At 36.8% G+C, this 19427-nt stretch overlaps 1 protein-coding gene across 1 annotated transcript in view; it reads left to right on the top strand.

The window, feature by feature from the left end:
• The window catches only part of MALRD1 (MAM and LDL receptor class A domain containing 1), a gene marked incomplete at both ends in the record, with an annotated part of 625033 nt that overhangs the window by 254764 nt on the left and 350842 nt on the right, over window positions 1–19427 (top strand). Inside the window, 2 exons of the mRNA XM_079776420.1 lie at window positions 12024–12271; window positions 15828–16119. Coding sequence (XP_079632546.1) covers window positions 12024–12271; window positions 15828–16119 — 540 coding nt within the window. The remainder of the gene's footprint in view (window positions 1–12023; window positions 12272–15827; window positions 16120–19427) is intronic.

The following is a 19427-nucleotide window of genomic DNA, read 5'->3' as shown; positions in this document are numbered from 1 at the left end:
AGAAAATAAAAAATCATCCTGGGCACTGAAAACCACTGATCTGGGCAGTTACCTAGTTCTTAGTCAATAATCATATAAAATCTAAGCAAAAAAAAATTAATAATAATAAGATAAATAAAAATAAAATAAATCCAAGCCAACATTCTGTAATTAACACTTGAATACCTGACATTGTCCTTCATTTTTTATTTGGTAAACATTGGGAACTTCCAATATAAGAAGCCCTGGAGCAAAAACAAAGAAAAACCAGATCTTATCTGAATAATTGTGGAGCTCTTTGTCTAGTAAATGTGATAGGTACATAAACATTCACATTACAAATGAGAGTTAGATAAGTGCAAAGCATTTTTGGAGGGTGAAGGGACATAATTTAGTCATTTGTGAATATTAACCCCAGCACGGGCTTTCATAAAAGCAGCACCTCACCTTGAAAACAACTAGTGTTTTTTTCAGGTACATGTTTTATTAACCATGGTCTGTGAGTAGCTGCTGTTGTCTTTGGGAGCTTATATTAGAAAGTAGGTCAGGTATCATCATGCTAATAAACCAGGCTTTCTGGGAGGGACCAGCTGTGCGAAGCTTCATGAATTCATTGTTGCAGCCTCTAGCTGAGTGGGACTCAGAAAGTTTCACTGTCTTTCCAAAATCACCACTCAGTGTTTCAGGTGATATGTGTTAGGATACTGTTTTCCAAATTATGAAATCAGGTTGTCATCAAGGAAGACAAACTCATGAATGAGGGGCTTTTCTGGATCAATTCCTGCATTGTGAATTTTCAAAAAGTTGATATTATTAATAGCATTTTTTCCAAATTACTTACCCCCAAATCTTTTTTTTCCCCTACAAAAACAAATATACTTTTTACAGAACAATAGTTCTTTTAATCAGTTTGGAAAGATGAAATAATAATGGATTCATAGGTAGTTATAGAGGAGAAATTCGGTGTAACCTTTATGCAATGGTTACATCTTACATAACTATAGTATATCAAAATCAGGACACCAACTTTGGTTTAGTATGCATGTATATATAGTTTCGTGGGATTTTGTTACATGTGTAAATTTGTGTAATCATCACTACAATCAAGATATTCCATCTCCACAAAGATCTCCCTTAATCTGCTCTTGGAGAATTACACTTATTCCCACCATCCCTACCTAACCTTGTGAAATCATTACTTCATTCTCAGTTTCTATAGTTTGCCATTCTGAGAAAGTTATGTAAATGCAGCCATGTAGTATGTGATCTTTTGAGATTGTTATTGTTTTTTGTTCATCGTAATTCCCTTGTGATCTATCCAAGTTGTTTGTGTACAAATTATTTGTTCTTTTTATTGCTGACTGGTATTCGATGCTTTGGATATAACATACCATAGTACTATTTCCCAGAGTGGCTGTGCCTTGTTACATTGCCACTGACAGTGAGAGATCCAGTTTTTCCACATCCTTGTGAGCATTTGATATTGTAATTATTTTATTTTTATTTTTATTTATTTTTGTTGTTCTTATACGGGTGGAGTAGCCTCATAATGGTCTTAATTTGCATTTCCCTAATACCTAGTGAAGATGAACATCTCTTGTCTTTCTTTGCCATCTGTATCCTCTATGGTGAAATGTTTCTTTATGTCTTTTGCCTGTTTTCTAATCAGATTTTTTTAACTGTTGAGTTTGGAGTTCTTTATATATTATAGATACAAATTATTTTACAGCTATGTGAGTGGCAAATATTTACTCCCAGGCTTCAGAGTGTGTTTTCATTCTCCTAACAGGGAAAGAACAAACATTTAAAGAATATTTTGATAAGGGCTAATGTATTGATCTTTCCTTTTAGAAATCATGGTTTTGTTTACATGCCGAAAAACACTTCACCAAGGATTTTCTTCTAATTTTTCTTCTAAAAGTTGTATAGTATATTTTACATTTAAGTCTATGATCCATTTTGTTAATTTTTGTATAAGATGTAAGGTTTGGGTCAAGATTTTGTTTTGTTTTGTCTATCCAGTTGCACCAGCACCATTAACAAGATTCTCCTCACTTCATTTAACTGTTTTTGCAGCTTTGTCAAAAATTAGTGGGTTGTACTTGTGTGAAGCAATTTCCGAGTTCTGTTTTCCATTCTGTTGATCCAAGTGTCCATTTTCCCAGCAATACCACACAGTCTTGGTAACTAAAGCTACATAACATAATACATTTTGAAATTGGGTAGAGTGATTTCTTCTAATTTGTTCTTTTTCAAAACTGTTTTAGTTATTTCAGTTCCTGGGCTTTCTATATAAATTTTAGAAAATCATGCCAATATCTACAAAAAATGATGCAATTTTGATAATTTCATTAAATATGTATATCAATTTGAGAGAATTATCTTTAATACGTTGAGTCTTCCAATCCATGAGTACAATGTCTCTCCAGTATTTAGATTTTTAAAATTTACTTCATTAGGGTTTTATAATTTTCAGCATACAAGTCCTGCACATATTTCCTAAGATTTACAGCTATATATTTCATTGTTTGAGGGATTTTAAATAGTATATCTTAAAATTTGGTTTTTATATGTTCGTTGCTAGTTTGTATAAATACAATTAATTTTGCATGTTAATTTGGGGTCCTTTACTTTTGTTGACTCATTTTTCAGTTGTCCATTCCTTAGATTTTTTTCTATGTAAACATCAAATCATCTGAAAATTGGGAGTTTTCCTCTTCGATTTATGTGCCTTAAAAATTTGGTAGAATTCTCCAGTTTGACTATCTGAACCTGGAATTTTTTCAGGAATTTTAAAACTTTGAGTTCAGTTTCCTTAGTAAGGAAAATTAGTATTTTGAGTAGTTATAAAACTACTCATGTTATTTTTTCATTATGTAAGCTTTTGCTTTGCCAGGAAAAGGTTTATTTCACCTAAGTAGTTGAACTTATGCATGTGGAGTTGTGCATATTATTCTAGTATCACCCCTTTGTTTTCCACAGGATCTATGATATTTATTGTTTCATTTCTGCCATAGATAATTTGTCTCCATTCAATCTTTTATTTGATATTCATATTTATTGAAAATGCCAATTAATTAAATAAAAAGAAACAATATAGCTCTAACCCTTTTATAAATATGATATAAACAGTTTGTTAAAATATGCTGTGGAGTTCAAGTAATTGAGTCATGAAATCAAAGAATTATAGAGTTGTTGAGATTAATAGAAGTTAGTCCAAGCTTTTTGAAATAGGGATTTAACACTAAGACTTCTATGAAGGATTCACTTTTAGTCAATTATAATGAATCATACATTTTTATCTTCATTCTAGCACTTATCACATTCTATTAAAATGTGAGTGAAATCCATTAGGACATGTTTATTGTTGAATCAGCCCCAACAGCTACTAATTGCTGTTGAATGAATTGAGAAATGAATGACCAACCAATAAAGGGATCATTTCTATAACTTTCCTGCCCTAGCAGACAACGGAGGTGGCAATGGAGAATCACCTAATTCCTGCTTGAAAACTTTCACACGAGATAATACACTGCCTCACATATAAAATCTTTTCAACTGTCAGTCATTTCTAGATATAATAATGTTTTATTCTAATATTGAATTAGTGTTTCCGTATTTACCCAGTATGTTTTTTTATTATAATATTTCTTACAACTTCTACTTCTTCATGATAATAAAAATTTAAGTATTGGAAACAGGTACCATCAATTCTGCACATCTTTTCACATTCCCCGTTCTCATGTTAGTAATTGTGATATCAGAATTAATATTCTTGAATCCTATCTTTTAATAGCATCTAATATGCATGGTTTTAGATCTCCATTATATAATCTTTCTCTCATTGAATGGTTTCAGTTAACAAAATTTTCCTTAAACATGGGAATTAAATGTTTAAAAAATACTACAGTGCTCTAATTATTATTAGACCATCACAATATTCAGTGTCATTTTCTCTTTTATGCCTACCATAACAGAGTCATATATCCTATGAATTTTAGTAGTTTAGTTTTTTTGTTTTGCTAATTAAGTATTTTGTTGATCGTGACTAAAAAAAATGAATAGGGAGTTCGTTAAATAAATAATAGGTAAAGAAGGTTCCATATGGTAGGAGAGGGGCTGTATCATACTCTTAACAACTAGTTCTGCTACTTACTGTGTAATACTGAACAAAGTACTTAACTCCAAACTTAAGCTTTCTCATCAACAAAAAATAAGAATAATAACTATTATGTAAAGGTGTGAGATTTAAATAAAATAACTTATAAAGTGAAAGCTCGGGATCTGACACACATTTGTTTAATACACAGTATCCTTCTTTCCAGTCAATTTCCCATGTTCCTAAATGTGCTCTTATTTATAGCATATGCTCAATACATTTATATTGAATGAATAAATGAATAGATGGTGAGATCTTAAATTTAGGAATTTAATGGTAGGATTTTAAAAGGACTTACATTATGTTCTTTGATCTCATTCATATGTGGAATCTAAACAAAATAAACTGATGAACAAAATAGATCAGAGACATAGAAATATGGAACAGACTGTTGAGTCTGAGAGGGAAGGCTGGGAGTGGTTGGATGGGTAGGGAGAGATTAACCAAAGAATTTATGTGCATATATGCATAACCCATGGACACAGACAACAGTGTGGTGAAGGCCTGGGTGAGAAGTGGGTGCAGGCTAGAAGGGGCCAATGTGGGGAAAAGGGGCCATCTGTAATATTTTCAACAATAAAGATAAATTTAAAGTGATCTATTTTTTAAATGAAATAGTCATTTCATGCTCATAAAGATAATGATCAATGGAAAAATTATAGCATTTAGAAAGGTAGAAACTGGTTTGATTGATGATACACCTGTAGACAAAGGTGGTCATTTTCTTACCGATGATATAACTGTCTGGCACTGGCATTAATTACTCCATGAAATGCCAGGAATTGGCATCTGCACAGAAGACGGCTGTTTTCTCACCTGGCACCTGTGGGAAATAATAAATATTAAATTATAAGTTGTTCTCTCTCGCCACAGTGATGTGAAATAAAAAGAACTTATACTTGCTTGTATTTTCCCAGTGATGTTAGAGTTAAACTTTCTGGGGAAACATATATCCCAACTTTAGTACTTATAGAAATAGAAAAATATGATTTACATCATAGAGGTTTACAAAGCAACATATGTATGATTTTTGAAGCCAAATGAAATCTGTTTTTTAGCAGCACACACATCATTCTTCATACAAATGTCCTTTCTAGATGCTGGTCTGAATGTTAATCTAGCCCTTGTGGGCTGCTGAATTTTCTAGCACAAGGGCAACTGAATTAGTTACTTCAGTATAATTCTTAACCAAGTCAACAGTTCAGATTCTAAACAAGACGCTGAGTTGAAATTTACCTCTCAGTCTTCTGAAATACTACCTAGGAGAATTTTAGTATTCTGAACTAAAAGAAGCTCTACAAATTACAGTCTATTCTAGGAAAGAGTAAATTACCAAAATAAGTTTCAAGTGTAATTTTAAAATGGAATTAGCAATTGGATAGAAAACACCAGCCTGTTCATTTGGTGACAGAAATTATGACAGAAAGATTGTCTTTATCCTTGAAAATACATCAGTGTTAGGTTGACTGTTACATTAAACCATTTTAAAAAGCATATTAGTCCCGATGCTTTCTTACATTTATCAATGTTTACTTCTTTCAAAAGCTAAAATTGATAATTTTATACCATTTTTTTATTGTTGGACAAGTTTCTTGGCGGGGGATATGATTAAGTTAATCTTCATTTTAGTAGTCTTATACACTTAAAAATGGTATATAAAGTACGGTAAAATTTTCTCACATTCTCCACGTTATCAACTGCAAAGAGAATAGAGATTATTTTGTGTAAACATATTTATCTAATCTGTGCTAACTGTAAGAATGTATCCCTAAAAAAATAAACACATGGTTTTGTGGCCTAGCACAATTTGGAAATTCTTTAAGAACTTATGTAATTCCATGTAATAGAATAGAGTTGATTCTTCATCCAGGAATCTCCATGACTTCAGCTAGGATGTATTTCTGCCTTCCTTTGGCCTTAGCATTGGAGGGCAGGTCCCTGAGAATTTTGGTGGCAAAATCATTTCTACTCTCATTTAGATAAAATTGCCTATAAACATTTGAGCAGTTGTTCATTAACAGAGAAATCTTTAACTAAATATAGATTGACATGTTGCAACTTGAGTTCTTCTCAAGTATTTTTAGTTTTTGGACACCATCTTGTGGGGAAGCATGGGACTTGGCTGGAATGTCTGTAAGGAGGATTCTCTGAAAGGTCAGGGGGCTCTGGGGGAACATTGCTGAAGGTGGCAGCCCCTGCCTTGATTTTTCCAAACAACTCTGACCCCCCACCCCGGGGTGTTTTACTAGAATCTTTATGTTCAGACTTCAAAATGTCCTTGTTTGAAAGACACTACAGATGCAGGTGCGTTCTTGAGGATACTTACCCTGCTGATTGTATCTAGAGGTTAATTTTAGTTCAAGCTGTTGTTACAATAAAAAGCTAACGAGGCAGGCAATCAGGGCTTTCTTGGCCAACTAGACCCTTAGTTTATCTTTCACAGAAATGTGTGTCAGTTATCATTCATCCATCGTTCAGGGTCTGCCAGTCAGCCCCGGCACCATCTCACATATAATTATGATTTTACAGATTTCCATTTTCAGTTATAATTTTCAAACAAAACTTAATATAGAATTACTGTTATCAAATAACTCTAAATAGTATATTTTATAACTTATGGTCAAATTAATCACACATTGGTTTTTATGCTGTATTATGCATATTTACTAAAAATAAAGACTATAAAAAGTAGCTTTACCATAAAATTGTATATGTTTTCTCAATTACACAATGCTTCATTTTATAATAGCTTAGCTTACATTGCTAGCTTTATAATTTACTGAGCAAAATTATGAAAAGACTAGAGGCCCGGTGTACAAACTTGTGCACAGGTGAGGTCCCTCGCCTGGCCGGTGATCGAGGCCTATCAGGGGCCAGCTGGCCAGGGGGAGGTATCCTGGGAGGTTGGCCGGTTGGGGGGAGGGGCCATGGGAGGTTTGCCAGCTAGAGGGGGAGGGGCCACAGGAGGTTGGCTGTGGGAGCTCACTGACCACCAGGGGGCATCTCCTGTGCTGAGCATCTGCCCCTTGGTGGTTAGTGCACATCATAGCGACCAGTAAACCAGTTGTTTCAGTCATTCCGGTCATTTGGTCATAATGGTCACTTAGGCATATATATATATAATGGTCAGTGAGCACACACACACACACACACACACAAACACACAATTGGGCACATCATTTTTAAACTAAAGGGAAATCAAAGATAAAGTAAAACCCTGAAAATAGTCATTGGAAAAAAGCACCTTACCTATAGAGGAACAAAAGTAAGAAATACAGTGGAACCTCGGTTCTTGAACTTAGTTTTTCCAGAAGGCTGTTCGAGAAGCAATTTGTTTGAAAACTGAATCCATTTTTTCCCATTAGAAATAATGTAAATTGAATTAATCCTTTCCAGACCCCCTAAATGATTCAGTTTTAATCTTTTTACATATAATACATGTCTAATGTACTATAAATAAACACATTAAAAACAAAAGGACATGAAATGTAAATGAAAATTTAACAAAAAGAAATGAAATGTACATAAAAAATGAAAATTTTCATACACATTTACTTGAATGAATTAAGTTCAAAAGCTGAGGTTCCACCATATTTCTTTTTTAAGCTCTATCCTTCTCACAACTTTCCTTTTCACTTTGCTGCTATCAATAACCTTTTTAGGGCCTATGGTGATTTACTGTACATATTTAATAATAATAAGCAGAAAAAAACACACAAAAAAATTCCTAGCACAAGGTTTAGTGGTAAACTTACTCATACACATTCTCTCCGTTGTCTCCTGAGATACATGACTGTTCAGACAGGTATCAGCATGAAAGGATTGTCTGGTCTAGAACTGAAGTTTTGTTTGACAACTGAAATATTTTCCATGAATAACTTGGTTAATAATCAACTTGTTCGAGATGGGAGACATTGAAGAACTTAAGTTTGACTGTGCATCTGACTTCTCAGATACCATGGAAGCAAGAAAAGAGTAGAATGAAGTATTTAAAGGGCTGAAGGGAAAACAAGTCCAAAACACTCTAGCAACACAAAATTAATATCCTGATAAATCATCCTTCAAAAGTGAGGAGAAATAAAGACCTTTTTAAAAAAAATTTAATTTTCTTGTTGAGAGTATTACAGATATCCCCCATTTTAGCCATTGCCCCCCTCCACCTGTCTCCTATCCCATCCTAGGCCTTCAACTCATTATTATCTGTGTATATGGGCTATGCATGCATACATATAAATTATTTGGTTAATCTCTTCCCACTCCCCTCCCCCCTTCACTCTGAGATCTGTATCCATGCCTCTGGACCTGTTTTATTCATCAGTTTATTTTGTTCATTAGATTCCACATATAAGTGAGATCATGTGATATTTGTCTTTCTTTAACTGGCTTATTTTGCTTAGCATAATAATCTCCAGGTCCATCCTTGCTGTCTCAAAAGGTCAGAGACCCATCTTTTTTATAGCTGCATAGTATTCCTTTGTGTAAATGTTCCACTCATCTACTGATTGACACTTGGGCTGTTTCCAAATCTTAGCTATCCTATCTAATAAAAGAGAAACATGCAAATTGACTGTACCTCCGCTGTGCCCACAAGCCACACCCACCAGCCAATCAGGAGCAAGTATGCAAATTAACCCAACAAAAATGGCAGCAGCCAAGGAGCTGGAGCCAGCCAGAGTCTTGGGTTGGCCCTAGCGATGGAGGAAGCCAAGCTTTCTGCCTGCCCTGGTCTGCCCTGGCCTCCACTCAAGGATACAAAGTTTCAATTATAGAAGATAAATAAATCCCAACAAAAAGGGCAGCAGCCACAGAGCTGGAGCCAGCTGGAGGCTTTGGTTGCCCCTGGTGATGGAGGGAGCCAAGCTTTGTGCCCTGGCCAGCCCTGGCCTCTGCTCAAGGCTACAAAGTTTCAATTATAGAAGATAAATAAATCCCAGATACTAGGGCCTCCCCTTGGGTTGCCAGGGGGCGTGGCCGGCCTGCAAACCACCACAGGCCCCTCGCCCAGGCCGCCCCATGCCCCAAGGGAACCCCCACCCTGATCTGAGACACCCTTCAGGGCAAACCAGCTGGCCCCCACCCGTGCACCAGGCCTCTATCCTATCTAATAAAAGAGTAATATGCAAATTGACTGTCACTCCAACACACAAGATGGCTGCCCCCATGTGGTCAAAGATGGCTGCCCCCATGTGGGCACAAGATGGCCAGCAGGGGAGGGCAGTTGGGAGGGACCAGGCCTGCAAGAGAGGGCAGTTGTGGGCTATCAGGCCAGCAGGGGAGTGCAGTTTGGAGGGACCAGGCTTGCAGGGGAGGGCAGTTGGGGGGCACCCAGGCCTGCAGGGGAGGGCAGTTAGAGGTGACCAGACCTTCAGGGGAAGGCAGTTAGGGGTGACCAGGCCTATAGGGGAGGGCAGTTAGGGGTGACCAGGCCTGCAGGGGAGAGCAGTTGGGGGGGACCAGGCTGGCAGGGGAGGGCAATTAGAGGCAATCAGGCTGGCAGGGGAGCAGTTAGATATCAATCAGGCTGGCAGGGGAGTGGTTAGGGGGTGATAAGGCTGGCAGGCAGAAGTGGTTAGGGGCAATCAGGAAGGCAGGCAGGCAAGCAGTTCGGAGCAAGCAGTCCTGGATTGTGAGAGGGATGTCCAACTGCCCTGTTGGGATCGGGCCTAAATGGGAAGTCGGACATCCCTCGAGGGGTCCCAGATTGGAGAGGGTGCAGGCTGGGCTGCAGGACACCCCTACCCCATGCATGAATTTCGTGCATTGGGCCTCTAGTTTTAAATAATGCTGCAATGAATATAGGGGTGCACTTATACTTTCTGACTGGTGTTTCAAGAAGTGAGGGAATATTTTGCTGTTAGACTTACTTTGCAAGAAATGTTAAAAGATGTTTTTTAGAGAGAAGTAAAACGATATAGATCAGAAAATGATACATATCAGACCTACATAAAGGATGGTGAGGAATGAAGAAGAAATAAGTGAAGATGAAATAAAAACTTCAATTTTTTCTTTTTTAAAAATTTTATATTTATTATTAAAAATATTACAGATGTCCCCTTTTTTCCCATCGACTCCCTCCCAATTGATCTACTGTTTAAAATAAAATAACAACAGTGTATTCAATTGTGTATTCTTATATATAACACTAGAGGCCCGATGCACGAAGATTCATGCAAGAATGGGCCTTCCTTCCCCTGGCTGCCGGCACCACCTTCGCTTTGGCTGGAACCACCTTTCTGCCTTCACTCAGGCCCGAGCCGCCTTTCCGCCTTCCCACACTGCCCAGAGGCCCGGAGCTGCTGGGGCGGTGCGGAACGCCCCGGCCGCTCTGCACCTGCGTATGCCTATATACAAGTGAAATGAATGATGGCAATGGTGTAAGAGATAGAAGGAAGGAATTAAGATTATATTATTATTATAAGGTACTCACACTATCCATGAAGGAATATAATATTATTTTAAAGTGAGTTTGGATTATTTGTAAAGGTAATGTAACAGTCTAGGGGAATCAGTAAAAGAGTTTAAAAAAGGCATAACCAACATGCCAAGAGAGGAGATAAAATGCAATTATATAAAATATTTAATTAAAACTGCAACAGGCAGAAAAACTATAGAAGATAAAAATAGGAATAAAGAATGTGGGCAACAAATAGGAAACAGTAACAGATATGGTAGATATTAATCCAGTTATCTCAATGATCATTTTGAATATCAGTGGTCTAAATGCACCAAAAAACCCCAGAAATTTTTAGAGTAGATCAAAAAACAAGACCCCACTATACATTGTCTACAAGAAATCTATTTTAAATATAAAAACATGTATAGATTAAAAGTAACTATATGGAAGAATATAGGCTGTCCTCAGAAAATGTATACACAAACTTTGAGTAATATAATGGCAGTGTTTATTAAAATACATTTAATTTTCAAAATTGAGCTACCAGCTGTTAAAGTGTATATACATTTTTGGGGGAACACCTGTATATACCATGCTTACACTAAACAAAAGAAAGCAAGAGTAGTTATTTTAATTTCAGACAGAGCTGACATCAAAGAAGGAAAGTTGTCAAAGGTAAATAAAGGAATTACATAACAATAGAGGGTCAATTCTTCAAGAAAACATGACAGTCTATAATGTGTATGTGCCTAACAACAGAATGTCAAGCCATGTGTGACAAAAACTAATAGACTTGCAAAGCGAATTGATGAACACACTATCATAGTTGGGGATTTCCATACCACTTTATCAGAAGTACATAGATCCCTCAGGCAGAAATTCAATAAGGATTGAGATGGAAGAAAAAACTTAAGCAATGTTAGTAACAAAATATTTTAAAATACTAGATAGATAGTTGGTATTTAAAGCAACTTAACATTTAATTTCTGCAACTTATTATAATAAATTAATTCAAATTATTTCACTTTTTACCTTACGTTTCTGTTTTACAATTTTCTCATCTCTAAAATGAGGCTATATTTACAAACTAATTGCAATGATTAATAACTTTTGCTTTAGGCAGCATTTCCCAAGCCAGACTGTATTGCAGAATAATAAACTTGCTAAATTCTCTACCAAGCCCTGAGAAACAAAGATGAAGGACAGAGGAAATAAATCACATTGACCAAATAGGTACTTGGAGGAGAAAATGTGTGTAATGCTAAAATATTTCCTCATCGATTTTGAGACTGGGGACCAGATTTGTGGAGAAATAAACTCATGCAAACCACAGAAATAGCTGTGTGTAGGAAACTAAAATATTCTGTTTGTATGTTGCAAAGTTTTGTATATTACAGTGACATGGCAAGATCACTGTGATTTTGGATTGCATGTCTTTAAGTCAGCTAATTTCCTCTTTCTTTCTACCATAATTTGGGAAATGTTTTCCAGGTCCCTCCAGTGGCTGCTGTGATTTTGAATTTGATCTCTGTTCCTGGGAGCAGGAACAGGATGATGACTTTGACTGGAATCTGAAAGCTAGCAGCATCCCTGCTGCAGGCACAGAGCCAGCTGCTGACCACACCTTGCGAAATTCGTCTGGTCATTACATCTTCATAAAGAGCTTGTTCCCTCAGCAGCCCATGAGAGCAGCCAGAATTTCCAGCCCGGTCATAAGTAAAAGAAGCAAAAACTGCAAGGTATGGTAAATACAGAAATATTATGATCAACTTCTGATAGATTCAATAAGGAAAATGAAATGGTTAGGACAAGACCAAAAATGTGCTTGAATTTATTCAACTTGGGATATGTGAGGAAGAAAGATGGTGAAGTAAGAATGAGATGGAAGGATACTTGGAACTGTAGGGAGAATTTATTCTGTGGGTATAATCCGTAAATATTGCAATTTTGGAAACCATTGGGAAATTTCATGATTATTATCCACAGATAATTCAAAAGGAGTAAAATACCAGTTGTTTTCACTCAGGAAGTTTAGTACTTATTGCTATTATGAGAATTTCTCCATCAGAAAAAAAATTAAGTAAACAAACAAAAGCATATATATATATATCCAAGGATTATTATTAGAGATAGGTGGAGGTACAATAAAATGTTTGAAGATGTCTTCATGGAAAAAGAGAGACTGAACTTGACTACCCCCCCCCCCAAAAAAAAAAGAAAAAAAAGTAGAATAATTTATATAGGTAGGAAGAAAAAAAAAGGTTTTGCCACTATCCTGTGGAAATTTGAAGAAAACATTTATAGAGTATTAAAAGTATAAATAAGGTTGTGTGGCTCTTAGGGCCAAACAGCCTCATAAAATGACTATGTATTTTCAAAATCTTTCACTTTCCTTTATTTATTTTTTGCTTGATGGTTTCTATTCCACAAAAATATCAAGTCAGCTACAGTAGAAACTAAACTTGGCATTATATATAATATAAATTAAGCCCTCAGGGATGACTTCACAGGAATCTTGCTTTTGAGAGATTGATATATAAATCATTATGTCTTTATTTATATTTACAATGAAAAGTGCAGTCTTCATAAGATCTGAGCACATGGTTCTGACTGGTGTTTCCCCAAAGTCTGAGCACTAAAAGAAAAGCCAGTTATATCCAGAAAGTTGGTAATTGATCAGAGAATCAGGCTGGGAGACAGTGGCATGATTTAATTCTTTAACGTCTTCAAATTCTACTATTCTCATGTACCTTTCTGCACATTAGTGAGAGCCCTAACCCTGGGAAGGAGAGAGATTAAATCATTGTTTACAGGCTCCCAATTGTACCTGCTTCTGTTACAGATGCTTGTTCTTCTGTTTCATACTGACTAACCTTCACATCCCACCACTGTCACAGTCTTAAAGCATGTTTAACCTTTAGTTTGTCTTGGGAGAGTTTCTGTCTGAGCTTAAGGTGATTCATAGGTAAACTCTCAGATAGGGATCTCATCTCTTCTATGTCTTCAGGCACATTTGATAGGAGTTGTGCCATTCTGGTTTCAGAGATTTTTCTGCAAGAAAGTGAAATGTTCAGATCAGAGTTTTAGAAAAATAACTCAGATGCCCAGAATGAATGTAATATATCATTCAGAATTATATTAAACTTTAATTAGCCTGACAAGGAAACCTGACTTTTAATCAAATCTATTTTGTTTGCTTTTGTTATCTTCCAAATTACTTGATACTTTCTAAAAAATAAAGCCCAAACACACCAGACTTTATATAGTTTGAGTATCTATATATATGAAAATTACAAATAAGTTCTAGTCTTAGAAAGCCAATTAAAATTAAACATGAAATACATATAAAATTCCAGTTGACTTCTAAGCTTTTCTATTTAGACACTTTCTCTAAAAATGTTCAAACATTTTTTTTTTCTTTTCACTCTGTAGTAACCAAGGATTTCATCCATCTCTGTTTTCCCTGGTCCCAGAACTATAGTCCCTACTGTTTTAAACATCTGTGTGAGAATAATGAAGTATGCCTAGAAGAAATGTCAAAAATTAATGATGAATGGCTTACTTTATGAATATTTATGATATAGATTGAATACAAAGAAGTAAGGAAAGGTCAAGCTGGAAATGATTGGGTCTCTCATGTAAAAAATATATATGTATTAGATAAGCAGAATGACCTCCCATTTTTTCACAAAAATCCTGTCTATCACTTGACCTTGTGGAATACCTTCAAGCAGAAAAACTCAAATGGGAGGCTTTTCTTCCTTTTGAGAAATGGGTGGTGGTGATGGAGATTGATGAGGAAAGAGATCAAACCTCTGAGTGACTACAATTTTCAGTGAAAATGCCTCTTTAGAATTTAGTACTTAGCAGACTTTTATTCACTCAGGTTGCCCTGAGATAAGTTTCTGTTGTCATCAGGTGTTCTCTGTAGAAATGGAGGTGTTTCAATGTTTTTTTTGCATGATAACCTACTGGCATCATTCAGAAAATGGTCTCAAGAAGATACAGAAGTATTTACTGTGCTGTAACACATACACTTCATGTTTCTTGTACAAATGAGAAAACAGACCACGCCTGTGACTAGAAAGGATCCAGAGAGACGTGTGCTGTGCCCATCAGATTGTTTCTCTCATGCCTGTTGTTGCTGCCCAAGAGTCTGCCCGGGCCCCTTTTGTTTCTCACTCTAAGGAGTTATGCCACCCTGGTTTCACCAGTCCTTCCTGGACAAGGCACAGGGCTCATAGATCTCACACTTTCCAACATTAATTGCTTAACAACTCAAAGAAATGTGTTTGGATTGGAGCATACTATCTGAAAGTTTCATCAGCTGGGCAATTTGAGTAGAGTCATTTACATGGCTTACGTATTCTTCATGCTCTTTGAAGTATGCATTGCATATATTGTTTGATCATATTCTTTACCCTTTAAACACGTCCATTTTTCTTTCTCTAGAGTATGCTATTGTTTCAATAATGTCTTTTTGTGTGTGAAGATCAAGCCCCATTACAGTTTTCCCTCATTCATACAAATGACAAAAAAAAGCTTTAAAACCCTCTGAATTCTTATTGTTCCTAACCTGTACTATTCTTTCTCTCAGATTTTTTTGACTCTCCCTTTCTATGTATCAATCACTAAAAAGCTAGTCAAATTTATCTTTGAAATGTTAAAGTGTTTATTAATTTTTACTCAGGGAAAAACTCCCAAACTGCTCTTCTAAAGCATGTTTCTAGCATTTTCAGTAAAATGTGGATAATTGCTGTCCTGGTGGTTTTGATATATATAGTGGAGCCTCAAGGATCTTGTAGAACTGAAAATGTGTTTCAAGTGCAAGAATGTGGTGGAATAAGCAATAAAGGATTCTGCTTTTTGGAGAAAATGATTTAAGTTTCATGAGACTGAAAATGATTGTGTTTCATCCCTCTTATTTCTTAATCATGAAAAGTCTTTTTGTATAACACATCACTTTTTAATCATATTTTATTCCTTTGATGGTCATGTTAAGAGTTTATCAATGAATCCTGCATTTAGAAATCACAGGAAGAAAGTGAACTTTGCTCATTTTTTAAAACTAAATTTCTATTTGATCCTTATTGTACTATCCTCCATATACAGCAACATATGATTTAAGGCTGGCCTCGCTTTACTAGTACTCAGTGTTAGAGTATTCATAGAACAATAGGATATGTAGATTTAGTTTTCTTTCCGGAATTAACGAAGAGGGCAATATACTGTCATTGAAAATAAAATGGAATTAATTGTACTAATTACATATAACATTCTTACTCTTGGTTACAGATAATTTTTCATTATCACATGTATGGAAATGGCATTGGGGCACTCACCTTGATGCAAGTATCAGTCTCAAACAAAACAACGTTCCTAGTTAATCTCACTGGAGAACAAGGCAACTTCTGGCAGCGGAAGGAGCTAATACTGTCTGGCGAGGAGGACTTCCAACTCAAATTTGAAGGAAGAGTTGGGAAAGGACACCGCGGTGATATTGCACTGGATGACATTGTGCTTACGAAGAGTTGTCTACCGTCCCATCAGTCCATGGAAGAACAACTAGCGGTGCCTCCTCCAACAGGTACACTTCAACTGGTGTTTGCTTGGTGGTTTTACAGGGTAGAAACTGGGAGGGAAAAGAGGAAATAAAAAGCAATGACATACACAAGTAGTTATCTATTGCTGCCATAATGAAAAAAATCCTTTGTATTCCAAAAATACAGGTACCTTTTAAGCCTTTTCTTATAAAATTATCTTCCTCATTTTCTCGAAGCTTCAGTCTATTTATCAGTTCCTGAGTTCTCCGTTTAGTCAGCTTCTTCTTAGACCAATAAAATAAGACTTCTCTGCTTACAGTCTGATACATAATTTAAGATTAAAAAAATAGCAGTTCACTCAATAAAATATATGAACATTGAGGGCAGAGTTATGCAATTTTAGTTAGACATTACTGTGGTTATGCTGTTTACTTTATTCTTTTTAGACCAACAACTCTAATTTGAGTGGCTGAGTTTACATACTTAAATAGTTTAGATAATTGAATATGTCCATATACTCTTTTAACCTAAAATATATTTTGGTAATTTGTCCAAGGAATTATATTAAAATTTTGAGTTGGTAGGAAGCCTGTTTGACAAAGTATGGGCAGCTATGCACCTGCATGGCTCCCTCCTCTACTGATTTCCCTGTATAAGATGCCCCTTGATTTTCAGTCTAATGACTTTAGAAAAAAAATAGCGTATTATACACAGGAAAATACGGTATTTTAACTGCCAGCACATTCAAATTGGATTAGCCTTAATTCAATTGTTTAGTAGCCAGTGATGGCTAATGGCCACTCACTGGGCAGCACAGGAGATGAAGTGAATGTTAGGGTACTTTCAGGTCAGTCCCTGACAATGGGGTTCCATTTTTCAGGGTAAATTTTGTGAATTCCCAAGAATTGCAGTTGTATTCTTATTTAAATAGAAGCACAGAAATATACCCAGGGCCAAGTATGAAAGCACAAGTATCATATTCTAGTGGACTACATACTCAGACTCCCTTCTTACTAACTACATGCTGCACAACTCTGAGACTCAGTTTCCGCATCTCTAAAGCAAATAGATCATCACCTATTTCTTAGGTTCTTGGGTTCTTATGAATAAAAAGAGATAATTGCCTATGTAATTTTTCTAGTTTCATGGCTGTCATAATGTAAGCGTTTATTCAATAAAATCATCTCATTTTATATTATGCTATATTTTGGAGCACCTTTATCATTATTCCTTAGGCAGTGTAGCCATTTGAAAGTAAGTATCCATTATTCGCATTTTTATTAAAACATGTTTTTCTACCATTTGTTTTGACAAAATTATTTTTCTTGCAGAAACCACAAGCATATAATTATTTTATACTAGTAGCCCCTTGCAGGAAGATTCCTGCAATAGTGATTCCTGCTGCGCTCTCCCCCGCCCCGCCTGCTTGCCTCCCTTCTCTGGCCCCGCCTGCTTGCTTCTCCACAGCTTCGCTCCCTTCTGCAGTGCTTGGCTTCTTCCTATGCTGTCTTGATATGCAAATTAACCGCCATCTTGGTTGGGTTAATTTGCATACTCGTCCGGATTGGCTGGTGGGTGTGGCTTGGGCATAGCAAAGGTGTGGTCAATTTGCATATTACTCTTTTATTAGGTAGGATTACATTATAATCATTCAATTTTATCATTTATTGATAATGACTCTAATTTATTTTGAAATAATAATATGTATGTAAGTGTGTATCTTTGAAATGTTTAATAAATATTAATTTATTATTACTGCAAAAACACTTAACTTGAAACTTTCACAGTTTGAAGAAGGGTAATTAGGTTATGTTAATATTTATTGAAGTTTTAAAAGTCAATCCAGTTCATGCAGACTTTTCATCTATATTCAGGTATGTAGGCTAACATCTCCATTAAGGATAGCTTAAAATTGAAAAGACAAGAGGAGACAAAACATATATTTGTGAAGATGCAATTGAACTTAATCTGAAATCAGCGATTCTAATGAGCCAAATAAGACACAGGGCTTTGTTAGCAAATTAGTTATATTATTACTAGAGGCCCGGTGCATGAAATTCGTGCACAGAGGGCGGTTGTCCCTCAGCCCAGCCTGTACCCTCTCCAATATGGGACCCCTGAAGGGATGTCCGACTGCCCTCTCACAATCCAGGACTGCTGGCTCCCAACTGCTTGCCTGCCTGCCTTCCTGATTGCCCCTAACTACTTCTGCCTGCCAGCCTGATCACCCCCTAACCACTCTGCTTCCAGCCTGTTTGCCCCCAACTTCCCTCCTCTGCCGGCCTGGTCACCCCTAACTGCCCGCTCCTGCAGGGTTGATCACCTCCAACTTCCCTCCCTTGCAGGCCTGGTCCTTCTCAACTGCCCTCCCTTGCAGGCTGGGTGCTTCCCAACTGCCCTCTCCTGCTGGCCATCTTGTGGTGGCCATCTTGTGTCCACATGGGGGCAGGATCTTTGACCACATGGGGGCAGCTATATTGTGTGTTGCAGTCATGATCAATCTGTATATTACTCTTTTATTAGATAGGATAGAGGCCTGGTACAGGGGTGGGGGCCAGCTGGTTTGCCCTGAAGGGTGTACCGGATCAGGTGGGGGTTCCCTTGGGGCGTGGGGCGGCCTGAGCGAGGGGCCTGTGGTGGTTGGCAGGCTGGCCACGCCCCCTGGCAACACAAGCGGAGGCCCTGGTATCTGGAATTTATTTTCCTTCTACAATTGAAACTTTGTAGACTGGAGCGGAGCCAAGCCTGGGGCTCCCTCCGAGGCCGGCAGCCATTTCTGTTGGGGTTATAATTGAAACTTTGTTGCCTTAAGCGGGTGGGCCCGGCCAGGGTGTGCGGAAAGCTCTGCTTCCCCTGTTGCTGGCGGCAACCCTGGCCTGCTCTCTCAAGCTCCATTCTGCTGCCATTTGTTTGAATTTGTTTATCTTCTATAATTGAAACTTTGTAGCTTGAGTGGAGGCTTAGGCCTGGCAAGGGCAGTCGGAAAGCTTGGCTTCCTCTGTTACCTAGGAAACCTTGCTCTCTGTGGCTATAGCCACCTTGGTTTGGGTTAATTTGCATGCTCACTCTGATTGGATGGTGGGCGTGGCTTGTGGGCGTGGCTTGTGGGTGTGTCGGAGGTATGACCAATTTGCATATTTGTCTATTATTAGGTAGGATTAATTTCCCAGAATTATATTAAGACTTTATTTATTTATTTAATTTTAGGAAGGAAGCATCAATGTTTTTCCACTATTAAGTATATTGGATGATATGAACATAAATAAGAGTGAAAAAATACATTCATAAAAAGTGCTTTTTAAAACTTTATTTTAATTTATTGGGATGACATTGGTTAATAAAATTATATAGG

Source organism: Cnephaeus nilssonii, assembly GCF_951640355.1.
Source record: "Cnephaeus nilssonii genome assembly, chromosome: 1".
NCBI lineage: Eukaryota > Metazoa > Chordata > Mammalia > Chiroptera > Vespertilionidae > Cnephaeus > Cnephaeus nilssonii.
Note: the sequence above shows the minus strand (reverse complement) of the source record. Positions and strands in the feature narration are given on the sequence as shown.